Raw genomic sequence first — 12,769 nt, 5'->3', positions numbered from 1 at the left:
GGTGAACATTACTAGCATGATGGGAGAAAGAAACAGGAAAAATCGAAAGTCACTTATGAGAATGCTACAGTTGTTCAAGGAAATTGTGAGGATCTCAACCAAAGCAGGGGTATGGGGAGAGAGAAAAAGACGAATCTGAGAGGAATTTGAGATCAGTGTAGACATGGGAACCTGGGAGCACTCCTCATCTCTTCCTTTTCTCTTGTCAGTCAATTCTATTGTCATGTCTCCCATTACCGGGTGGGTGGTGATGTCATTCATAGAGATAGGAACTACAGGGAAGGCACAGCTTTGCAGGAGATGGCGGATTCATTTTAGGGATGTCATTGTGCTTTTTAAGACAGCTGTAGGTAAGTCTGGAGATACGAGATTTACACATTTAAAAGCATGATGCTCTGGTAGATGCAGTTACTGAGGCTGAAGGTGAAGCACAATTTGAATACAGGGGGAAAGACAGAATCAGTGGCAGGGAGTGCATGGTAGTACCAGGGAGATAGAGGGAAGACCATGCATGGTAGTGCCAGGGAGATGGAGGGTAGGTGGAAGACCAGTAGAGAATGGTGACCTGTGAATTAGGGAGAGAAGGATGGGGTTCCAGAACAGATAATGAACAGAGGCAAATCATTTGAAGAGTTTAAAGAGAAGATGGATTGATTTGGCAGTTGGAAAAAATGTCGTATCCGTCACTCAAAACTGGTAAGGTGAAACATATGCCAGGCAGTAATTCACTTTACCATGTTGGGACTGAAGGAGAGATTTGTTTGGATGGTTGTTGGGGGATATGGGAAGGAGTTGCATCCAATGTGTCTGTGGGTTATCTTTAAATGGGGGGGAGGAAAACCCTTCTTTCTCTGAGATGGGGAGAAGGGAGGAGGTGAGAATGGTGCTTTCATTAAGCAAATCTAGAGCTAGGAATATTGAGGAAGCCCCTGCCTGAGAGCTATCATTTTCTGAGTGAGTCAGAGATGAAGTCAGGGGAGGAGATTAGTCATAGTTGAATTTGATTGCGTGCTTTTTGCACTGGGCTCTGTGCTGTGTACTTTATCCAGCTGACCCTTGAACTGTGAAGGGGTTAGGAGCACCCACTCCTCATGCAGTTGAAAATCCACATAACTTTGACTCCCCCAAAACTTATTATAGCCTCCTGTTGACTGGGAGACTTAGCAACAAAATAAAGTTGATTAACACATATTGTGTTTGTTATACGTAGTATATACTGTATTTATACAATAAAGTAAATTAGAGAAGAAAATGTTATTAAGAAAATCATAAGGAAAAGAACATATATTTAGTATTCATTAAGTGGAAGTGGATTACCATTAAGGTCTTTATTCTCATTATCTTCACGTTGAATAGGCTGAGGAGGGGAAGGAAGAATTAGAAGAGGAGGAGTTGCTTTTGCTGTCTCAAGGATGGCAGAGGCTGAAGAGAACTATAAGCAGACCCTAACAGTTCAAACCCATATTGTTCAAGGGTCAACTATATATGTTACTCCGTTTGGTTTTTACCCTGCACTCCCCTCTCCCTTACCATGATTTGCATTACCTTAATACCCATTTTAGAAATGAAGAAATGGTTTCAGAGAAATTGTATAGTTTACCTGAAGTCACATACTTAGTAAGTGTTGGATCTAGGTTTGGGACTCACTTAGTCTGATTCCATTATAGTTAATTCTTAACCATAGGATTGAGAAGAGAATATGAAGTAGAAAGGTAAAATTTGATGCACCTTCTATGGAGAAAGTCAGTAATGGTTTGTAGACATCCATGGTAAAGGTAAGGGAAGAATTGCTAACTTGGAGAATTCCAAATTTGGTCTCTTTTCCATCCCCCAATAAAAGTGACTTGAAAATAGGGTTGACTGGTACAGGTAAAATAGAAGATTAAAATTAGTATTATTTCTGTACAACACTGAGGCATAACCTGTTGTTATTGTGTTATATTAATAAATCTTGTAGACTTTACAAGTTTTAGCTGAGCACTATAACGTTACCATCTGACCAAATAAAACTGAATTTTGGCAGAAAGCCAGAAAGACACCATTTGTTTATCATACCCTGGAGCCAGAATCCCAAAGAAAATGGAGAAGTACTGTGTATAGACCAATAGCATTTTTGCAACCTAAAATCTGTTATTGGCAATTTTTGCAGTGAGATTTCTAGGTAGCTTTGTGGCTCTGATCATTGGTTTTATGTTAAAGAAAATTATTTATTTACATTTGTTAGCCAAGCTTTTTATAATTTAATTGCATTCCAGATCATTGCATGTATGTCAGCATAAAAGTGAATAAATTATTACCTTAAATATGGGCACTTGTTTCCATAGCTTGAAAGAGCTTACAGGGAAAGAATCTTGATTTGACATCGTTTTTCTCTGTTTCAGCTCCTTATTCTGTTTTTCTTCTTTTCCCTTCACTCGTTCAGCACATTGATTGAGCACCTACTTGTACGCTAAGTTCTTAAGTTACAGTGGTGAATAAGACAGGTTATACTTGAGTGAGATAGTGTATAAACAAATAAATGTGTCAAGTTGTGAAGTGCTGTGGATTAAAAAGAAAGCAGTGTAAGGAACTAATGTGAGAGTGGTGGTTCTGTACGTAGTGTCATCAGAGACAGTCTCTTGAGGGAGTGTCACCTGAGAAAGAGTAACACAGACAGAGGGAACAGCAAGGACAGTGGTCCGAGGATAGGAAGAAGGCCACTGTGACAGGAAGAAGGGCAGTATGAATGGAGGTGAGTGAGTTAATGGAGGGAGCCAGAGCCACCTTAATTGGATACCTTGTAGGCTATGCTAAAGACTTCGTATAGTTGTGGTTTATGTGTTTACATAATTAATCTAGATCTGATGAAGTGATTAAAGTGACAGTGTTCAAATCAGTAGATTTGGCAATTTTTATATTTATAGTATTGTATTTTACTTTATAGGATGGAACAAAATTCATCTGTATTGGGGCTCTATATTCTGAACTTTTGGCTGTCAGCAGTAAAGGAGAACTTTATCAGTGGAAATGGAGTGAATCTGAGCCTTACAGAAATGCCCAGGTATTTTATTTTATGAAATCTTGCATTGAATAGCTCTACATATCAACATATAAAATAGTAATTTTTTTTTATGCTTTCAAAGAATCCTTCATTACATCATCCACGAGCAACATTTTTGGGGTTAACCAATGAAAAGATAGTCCTCCTGTCTGCAAATAGCATAAGAGCAACTGTAGCTACAGAAAATAACAAGGTATGAAACACTTTGCATTGATTAACATTTCATGCTTTAATTCTTGTTTTCTTTTTTCTTTTTTTGCTCCTTTTCCATCTTTTCATTTTCGATCTATGTTAACATAAATACAAAGTGTCTCAAGCCTTAGTAATCTAATGTATATTTTTGTTGGCTAGTTTATACTGTAACTTTAAAAAATAGCTTTCTGGGGCTGGGACTGGTGGCTCATGCCCATAATCCCAGCACTTTGGGAGGCTGAGGTGGGTGGATCATGAGGTCAGGTGTTGAAACCAGCCTAGCCAACCCATCTCTACTAAAAATACAAAACCCCATCTCTACTAAAAATATAAAAAATTAGCTGGGTGTGGTGGCAGGCGCCTGTAATCCCAGCTCCTCGGGAGGCTGAGGCAGGAGAATTGCTTGAACCTGGGAGGTGGAGGTTACAGTGAGCTGAGATCATACCACTGCACTCCAGCCCAGGCGACAGTGTGAGAGTCTGTCTCAAAAAAAAAAAAAAGCTTTCTGATTTAAGGAAAGGCAAAAATATTCAAGAAAATTACTAAGAAAAGATGTTGAGAAGCTAGAAAATACAGATTGAGAAAGTATGGATATTATTTCTCAAATTATCGGTTTGGCTTTAAGGTCACTAAATTGTTTTTTTGAGACAGGATCTTGCTTTATTGCCCAAGCTCAAGTGCAGTGGTTGTAGCTCACTGCAGCCTTGAACTCAAGCCTTCCGAGTAGCTAGTACTGTAGGTACACACCACTGTGCCTGGCTGATTTTTAAAACTTTTTTGTAGAGGCAGAGTCTCACTGTGTTGCTCACACTAGTCTCAAACTCCTGGCCCCAAGTGATTCTCCCTCCTTGGCCTCCCAAAGTGCTGGGATTACAGGCATGACACCTGGCCTAAAGTCACTAAATTCTTTTAAAAATTGGTAGAGCAGATGTTTACTTCTGACCTTAAAGATGGCCTTAGACATTCATTTCAATAACTGCCATTTTGATTTTGTGTGAAAAAAGTATTTGTTTCTAGTCTTACTAAGAACCTCTCTGAATTACTTATTTTTATAGCATTTAGCTCAAAACATTTTAGAACTCCAGTCTTTGAAGTATAATGCCTTGCCCTAGTTTTTACCACAATCCTTTTGAAAAGATGGCTTGATTTTATTTAAAGTTCTAATATTTTATTCTTTAGGTTGCTACATGGGTGGATGAAACTTTAAGTTCTGTGGCTTCTAAATTAGAGCACACTGCTCAGACTTACTCTGAACTTCAAGGAGAGCGGATAGTTTCTTTACATTGCTGTGCCCTGTACACCTGCGCTCAGCTGGAGAACAATTTATATTGGTGGTGAGTCTATAGGGAGGAGGAATTTATCAGTGAATGCTTGTGTATGTATAGAGAGATGCTTTGAGTAGTGGAATACCAACATGAGAAGGTCAATTAAAAGATAATGCCTTATGGAAGGGAAATTTCACTTTGGAACAAAGTAACATTTTAAAAAACTTTAACAGTTAAATTTATAAAAGTAGTACATACTTAGTGAATATAATTAATAAGTTTTATAAAAGTATAAAGTAGAAACAAAAGTCATTTAGAATCCTGCAACCCAGAGGTAACTACAGTTAACATCTGGGGGTATTTTAAATCTTTTTTTCCTCTACATAAACATGTACTTTGCTTTTACATAATTGAAAGTATAGATTATAGAGTATTTTTTTCATTTCATTGTATGAATATTCTCTACCTTATTTAATTATAGCTTTACTGTTAGAAGGTGACCTTACATTTTTTCTTTGTTGTGTTTTAAGGAGTTAACAGCAAATTTGCATTTTGGAAACAATATATAGGGGAGTTTCCTAATGAAGTATAATTATTTAGAAGAAAATATGTCAATTAGGCCCAGGCACAGTGGCTTACACGTGTAATCCCAGCACTTTCGGAGGCCAAGGCCAGAGGATTGCTTGAGCCTGGGAGTTCGAGACCCGCCTGGGCAATACAGTGAGACCTAGTCTCTACAAAAAATACAAAATAACTGGGTGTGGTGGTGGATGCTTTGTAGTCTCAGCTACTTGGGAGGCTGAAACAGGAGGATCTCTTGAGCCCAGGAGGTAGAGAGTGCAGTGAGCTGAGATCAGCCACCTGCACTCTAGCCTGGGCAGCAGAGAAAGGCCCTGTCTCAAAAAAAAAAAGCAATTGATGAATTTCCCATAAAATTTAATTATAAAGGTTTAATAAAAGTAGATCCAGTTATTAATCTAATGCACAAATTATAATTAAGATGAAATTGTACACATTAATAGTTTTCTGAGGCGAAAATACTAGAGAAATGCCAGAAATGCTTGACTGATAATATGTGTAATTTCAGATTTATTTAGTGGGCTGTTTTACTGCTTATTTGACCAATTTATGTTTTTTGTTTTCAGGGGTGTAGTTCCTTTTAGTCAAAGGAAGAAAATGTTAGAGAAAGCTAGAGCAAAAAATAAAAAGCCTAAATCCAGTGCTGGTATTTCTTCAATGCCAAACATCACTGTTGGTACGCAGGTAAGTGATGAATTTAGCCTGTCTTAAGGGACCTCGTTTCTCTTCAGAATCACTTTCTTCCCTTTAAGCAGTTTTACAGATGAGCATCATTTGAAGAATCGGTTTCCAGTAACGTGTATGTGTCATGTCATTCTTCCTTCATTTAGTAGAGTAATACTGTATAGATTGTGGTTCAGTATCAGTAGGTTTCCCTATGGGGCAAGGTTCCCTGGTTTTAAGAATCACTTGCTACTTTTAAAATGCAGAGTCTGAAACCCCTTACCTGAAATGTTTAAGTTTGTTTGGTGGTAGGGCCAGGCATCATTGTGTTTTAACAAACATCCCGGGTGATTCTTATGACTAAACCGTTTGAAAGATACTGCTCTATGAGGATGTTGTCAGCATGAGGCAGGGGGCTTTGTCAAATCCCCATTTCTACTACTTTCTGGTTTTTGACTCTGAGATGGTTTTAGGCTTCTACAGGTACTATTTTCTGGAAGCTGATATTCTTAATATCTCAGTGGTTCTCTAAGTGTGGTCCAGAGACCGCTGCCTTCTCCTCAACCCTTTCAGGGAGTCAAAAATTTCCTTCATTTTTCTATTACATATTTGTGTCAGGCTGAATTAGCTTCTTATTAGCTTCCTGTTAGCTGAATTAGCTTTGTCAGAAGAAGGTATCAACAGATTGAATGCAGAAGCAGACATGAGAATACAGCTGTCTTTTATTAAGTCTGACATTAAGAGATTTGCTAAAATGTAAACAATGTTACTTTTCTCACTGCTATTTTTTTTGAAAATCTATTTTCCATAAAAATTGTTTATATGAATGTGGGGTTTTATTACTGTTAAATATTTAAAACTTTCTCAATTTCAATTACTGATACACTCGATTTACTCAGTTTTAATTTACTAATTATTAAAACTAGATATGACCCATATAAACATAAGGTTTTTGGGATATGCAGTAATACTTAATAGTGAAAAAAGGAAAAAGGTCTTGAGATCAAATGAGTCTGAGAACTTCTAATTTATTATATTCTGGTTGAGGTTTATCTTCTGGGTAAACTTAATGCTTATATTCATTACAGCAAATGCTGTTACGAATGTTTAAAAACTTAATCCTTAAAACTTAGACAAAATGGTAGTTTTTTATTATAGAATGTGGTGTTAATTTCTTCATCTAGCACTTTAAATGCAGATTTTTTTTTCTCATTACAAGGTAGTAAAATGTACCTATTCTTTTTCTTCATGACATCTTTTTTCTTGGTCTTACTCATGTTCTTCTGCCTATTGGCCTTCGAACCAGAAAATTTTCAGCGTTTACCCACTATTTTGAACATTATTGATCGGCCTTCATTATTTATATTAGTTTCTTTGGACCGGGTATGCTCTCTCTTTTTCCCCCTGCTCGTCTCTTTGCCCCTCCTTCCCTCCTTTGTAGGATCCCTTCTTTGCCTATTTAGTTTAAATACTGATTTCTGATGTCCTGGACATTCTTTTTCAATTGCAGTCATGTACTAGCAGGATGTTGCAGCAGCTGCCATATCAGCAGGTGGGATGGCATTACTGTAGACAGGGAGAGCAGAAAAAATACTGGAGAAAAGCTTTAAATAAAAAAGCTTGACACTAAATTGCTGAAAGATAGCATATGAAAATACCTTGGTATATAACCAAGGTTGTGTTTTAAACCTGTCGAATACTGGAGGCTGAGGGCAATTACAGCTGCAGAACAAGGAAAATATTCATGTCTTAACATCAAAAAGAACTGTTGGTCACTTATTCAGCTGCATCGGTATTTATAGGTCATCTTAAGAACTATTCATTTTATGCCACGGAGTTATAGTTAATGATACACAACTATCCTTTGGTAGAACTGTACCTCTAAGCCAATGTTTCCAGTTCCTACACTTTTCAAATGTACCACCATCTTCCTTTGTTTATTACATTTAATTATAAGCCACAAAAAATTATGATCTTCGTATGTACCTCTGATCATCTGTCACATAGTAAGATTGGGATATTGGAGAAATAAACGATATCTCCAGAAAAAATGTTCCTATCTAAGATGGAGATATTGTTAGTGTGTTTAACAGTGCTGTCTTGAAAGCCATTGGTTTTCGGAGCATGACCTGAGGTTAGTCCCTGACAGAGTTTGTTTTTTTTTCTCTCTGTAAGTTATTTACTCCTGCACTCAGTTAAACTTCTGACACTGATGTCTACATATTCTTTTTTAATTTAAAAGAAAAATTATTCATGGAACCTTCTGGCTAGCAGGAAACAGTAGTCTTCTGGGAGAAAGAAACATCTGTAGAGATAAAGTTACAGAGCCTGTCATGAGTTAAGGGAAAAAGTTATTTCAGATTGTAGGAAACAGACAAGAAGTGTAATTGTTTTTTTCACATTTTACTTTTTAAATTATAATGCCTTTTAGTTTCTTCTCTGCTGTTTCTGCTCCTTTCGTTTTGTTTGTAGCAGAATGGTTGGGATATTTGCTGCATGAAAATTTAAAGTTAATGCTAAATTTTTAGCAAACATGTTGAAATTATTCCTTTTCCTTAATACTAGAAACAAATTTTCTTTTCCTTTGTTTTCTTTTTCTTTTTTTTGAGATGGAGTCTCACTCTTTTGCCCAGGCTGGAGTGCAGTGGCATGATCTCGGCTCACTGCAACCTCTGCCTCCCGGGTTTAAGCAATTCTCTGCCTCAGCCTCCCAAGTAGCTGGGATAACAGGTGCATGCCACCACGCCCAGCTAATTTTTGTATTTTTAATAGAGACGGGGGTTTCACCATGTTGGCCAGGCTGGTCTTGAACTCCTGACTCATGATCCACCTGCCTCGGCCTCCCAAAGTGCTGGGATTACAGGCGTGAGCCACCACGCCCAGCCTAGAAACAAATTTTCTTAATGAAGACCTTTAAGGTGATGCTTTTTCAGCCTTATTGATTGGGTAAGATTATACTGGGAAACCTAGGAAGCCCAGCACTTTCATATATTGTATTTCATCCATTTGAAATAAATATTACATATATTTGTAAAGTTATGTCATCTTGATGGTGGTTTTCTTTTGTTTGCTAGGTATGCTTGAGAAATAATCCTCTTTATCATGCTGGAGCAGTTGCATTTTCAATTAGTGCTGGGATTCCTAAAGTTGGTGTCTTAATGGAGTCAGTTTGGAATATGAATGACAGCTGTAGATTTCAGCTTAGATCTCCTGAAAGCTTGAAAAACATGGAAAAAGCTAGCAAAACTACTGAAGCTAAGTAAGTACTATACCTTAACGAATCATGCTTTTATACCAGTTCCTTGTTTGCTCTGCTCTGCATATGAATGGAAATAATCAAGGAAGACTTACAGGTGTGTAGAGAAGTTGTAAACTCCTAACATGATAGGGTCTTGTTAAGGTTCCCAGGAAATTTGAAAGGAATTGCTAAATTTTACTGTTTGTAACTTGGCTAATATTTATATACTAACAGTTGATTTTGATGGCCAGATGACAGTGTAGTGTTCTCTTTTGATGCCCTTGTTTTGTTATTAGATTGTATCCTTTGCAGGTCTTTTGTGGCAGTAATAATATGTTTAAGCCTTACTATTAAGCCGACATGCTCTCTCCTTGTGTAATCATCTTAATTTCTACCTAACTTCCTGCCTTACATCTTGATTATTGAAAGGGTTTTACAGGTTAATGTACTCAAGAGGGAAATATCTGTAAAGAATTTGTAAACGTTTTTTGGGTTGAAGGTATTTGTGAATAGAAACACCACTGAATTTTGTATAGCCCCACCTTCTGCGGCTGACTTACTGTTTGGAGCGTGGTACAGAGATCTTAACACCTGTGCTTTTAGAAACATCTACTCATCTTTAAAAATAATCATTTCTACTGTAATTTGGTTGTTTGGTACATGAACTTTAAAACTTTAGTAAAATTGTTAAATAACATTTTTTCTTAATCTTATAAAAATAGGTGACCAGTATAGATATGTGGGAGAGTAGTAATATCACATTCTAGAAATAACATTTAACACATCAATGTATTTTCTTTTTTTCTAAATGTATTCAGGCATTGAAAAATAATAGGGATTTTACTGTACATACAGATTTTTAAGGTTCCAAAATTTTTTAGTTTACTTCCCATTTATATTCAGATGTTATGATTATAAATTTACTAACTTTACTGCTGTCATTCCTCTCAATGTTAAAAGTGCAAACTTAAATGTAGAAACAGTGGTTGCTGTTAAGCTAAATGTAATTTTTAACAAACCAAAGCTATTGCACTTTATACCTAATTAAGGTTTTGCTTTTAGTTTTCGTGTTCTTTCTCTGTCTTGGTTTTTTAAAAAAGATTTATAGACTTTTCTTCCAATTACATTGGATTTTGTACTAAAAATAAAAGTAATAAAACATTTTCATTGTCTTACGAACTTTGTAAAGAACATTTGAAATAATTTTGATGTGTACAAATACAAACAAGATTAGAATAGAATATGCTATTTAAAGCCTGTAACTTAATGAAGTTTTTCAAGATCTTCCTTGAAATCAGCCATTTCAAATATTAGCAAAAGAGCTAAGTGAAATTAAATGTTAAGAACATAGTCTTTTTCATGTCAGTAGTACCCTCGTTTGCCAGTCATCGAAATGCATTCACTTTAAAGGTATGCAGTGATTAGTCAGTATTGGCTTCCCCCCACCGTCACAGCATTTGTGGAGCAGCCAGGAGTATTCGCTGTGTGCTTATTGAGATCACTCATGTTAAGATTCCGGTGAAAATAATACCGGTTTTCTTTTAGATTATTTCTAAACTCAGGTGAAATTTCTGATGAGAGTAATAGGAGACAAGAGGATTAAGATGATGGTCCAGTTTATAATAGGTATATAAATAACAAATTTGTGAATAATCAGTGACTTTTCTGATTAAAGACTGATTTCTGCCCTTTAATGTATAAAAATATTTATGTTTGCACCATCTGTAGAATGCTGTTTAGTTGCTGTAGTTATTTTCTTAAACAGAGTATTAAGTAACTCATGAAAGAGGGCTAGTTTTTAAATCCTGTCACCAGATGGTTTAAGAATAAATTTTTATAAACCATTGTGAGTAGAGTTTCTTCTTGGAACTCTAAGAAATTAATGGTCTAATGGGCTTATTACTTACTTGCCTTTACCTTTTTTTTTTTTTTTTTCAGTTAAATTGCCATATCCAAATCTTAGCACTGTTGCAGTGTGAAACTTGTTTGCTCAAGAGGCTTTGATAAAGCTGTGTTGATAAATTAAGTGTAAATTTCGTTGTTATTTCTAGATAAAGTTTATCTGAATCATTGTCTCAAGTTGTTGATAGCTTTTATATTTTTCCTTCCCATATTAAACCACTATTTGAAAGCATGCATTGTATACCTTTTATTCTTGAGTCTTAAAAATATACAATGAAAAAAATTAATATAAATACACAGTTTAATAAAAATATTTTTAATATTCATTCTCTTATAAGAAAATACTTGTCTTTAAAAAAATACTAGTTTCCATTATTTCATTTATCTAATTATAAGGAGAATCTTATTTCTTATCTTAGGCCTGAAAGTAAGCAGGAGCCAGTGAAAACAGAAATGGGTCCTCCACCATCTCCAGCATCCACGTGTAGTGATGCTTCCTCAATTGCCAGCAGTGCATCAATGCCATACAGTAAGTTTTATTTGTTGTATGCATTTGTCAAAATAGGTCTCATGCAGACAGCTGTGTTTAGTTTGTTTCTGATTTAAGGCAACTCATATCATTTTTTACATCTTTTTATATAATTTATATCTCTATTACTTTGGGTTTTTTTTGCATAACTTTCTTTGAATAGAAAGATGATATTTACAGTGTTGACTATTTCTGTTGTTTTTCAGAATTAGAGTTTTAAAAAGATATGTGAAATTCATTATAGTAATAGAAGGAAATAATTGCCACTAGCTAGTCTATCTACTCACTTTTGTCGAGACTCTTATTATTGTAAATTGGTTATGTCTTGGTCACAACTTTTGCTCCAAATTTGTAAATTTATAAACCTAGACTTACTACCACACCATGGATAGAATTTTTTCAAAAATTCCTTAAAATAAATTTTATGGTGTTAATTGCTTTGCAATTTAGGAAATTAAAAGACTTTAATAGTTATGTGATAGTTTTCTTAAAACTATCCGGCAGATCTTCCTTTTTAAACTTTGGTTAGATAACCCTAGTTTTGGAAGTACAAAATACATTTTACTCTGTTTCGTTTTACTTGTTTATGCTGGTGTTAATACAATTAAACATTAATGGTTACAGTTGTTCTTCACTGTGAATTTATTTAAAGTACAAATTGATCAGAAAACTCCCAATTCATAAAGCAGTAGCTTAGGAAATTGTTGAGAAACTTCACTTATGTATCCCTTTAAAGATAGTCTTTCTTATAAATTTAGATGAAATCTATAAAGTCTCTTTTACATTTTCTTTTTGGTACTTACCATTTTGTTGTTGTCTAAGAACGACGACGGTCAACCCCTGCACCAAAAGAAGAGGAAAAGGTGAATGAAGAGCAGTGGTCTCTTCGGGAAGTGGTTTTTGTGGAAGATGTCAAGAATGTTCCTGTTGGCAAGGTTTGTTCAAAATATCTAAAACTTAATTACTAACAGAATTATAATGATATTGGTTATCCAGGGATTTGTGGTTGATATCTGACTCCTTTCTTCAGGGCTGTTTTATTTATCATCTTCAGTGGTATCTTTAGTTGCACCCCTGCATCTGATGCAGATCTGTCTTCTCAGTCCCTGGCAGATGAAGAGATTATGCCTCTCCTTGAGCATTTGTGATGATATGTTGCTTTTTAAAAAAAAAGATTATTTGGGAATAGTTTTAGTTTTGTAGAAAAGTTGTATAGAGATATATTACTTTTTGGTACAGCCCATTTGTTGGATCTCGTAGACAGTTCTAATTGAGATCATCTTCCATGACATTTAAAATTCTTCCAGAGTACTGAAAAATCTTACTACAAGTCACCTTCCACTTTTTCTCCTCTCTTCTGT

The 12,769-nt window shown here is 35.5% G+C and overlaps 1 protein-coding gene across 5 annotated transcripts in view; it reads left to right on the top strand.

Moving 5' to 3' along the window:
* UBR5 (ubiquitin protein ligase E3 component n-recognin 5) overlaps positions 1-12,769 on the top strand; it is a 152,695-nt gene that overhangs the window by 79,176 nt on the left and 60,750 nt on the right. For all 5 annotated transcript variants that reach the window (XR_004026242.1, XM_030795423.1, XM_030795422.1 and 2 more), the window contains exons 10-16: positions 2,924-3,040; positions 3,123-3,233; positions 4,412-4,566; positions 5,643-5,760; positions 8,814-8,998; positions 11,299-11,408; positions 12,231-12,343. Coding sequence is in view for 4 of the 5 variants with exons in the window: in XM_030795423.1 (XP_030651283.1) it covers positions 2,924-3,040; positions 3,123-3,233; positions 4,412-4,566; positions 5,643-5,760; positions 8,814-8,998; positions 11,299-11,408; positions 12,231-12,343 (909 nt within the window). In the remaining variant the exon portion in view is untranslated. The remainder of the gene's footprint in view (positions 1-2,923; positions 3,041-3,122; positions 3,234-4,411; positions 4,567-5,642; positions 5,761-8,813; positions 8,999-11,298; positions 11,409-12,230; positions 12,344-12,769) is intronic.

Source organism: Nomascus leucogenys, chromosome 16 (genome assembly GCF_006542625.1).
Source record: "Nomascus leucogenys isolate Asia chromosome 16, Asia_NLE_v1, whole genome shotgun sequence".
Lineage (NCBI taxonomy): Eukaryota > Metazoa > Chordata > Mammalia > Primates > Hylobatidae > Nomascus > Nomascus leucogenys.
The sequence above is the reverse complement of the archived record's forward strand: the minus strand, read 5'-3'. Positions and strand labels throughout refer to the sequence as shown.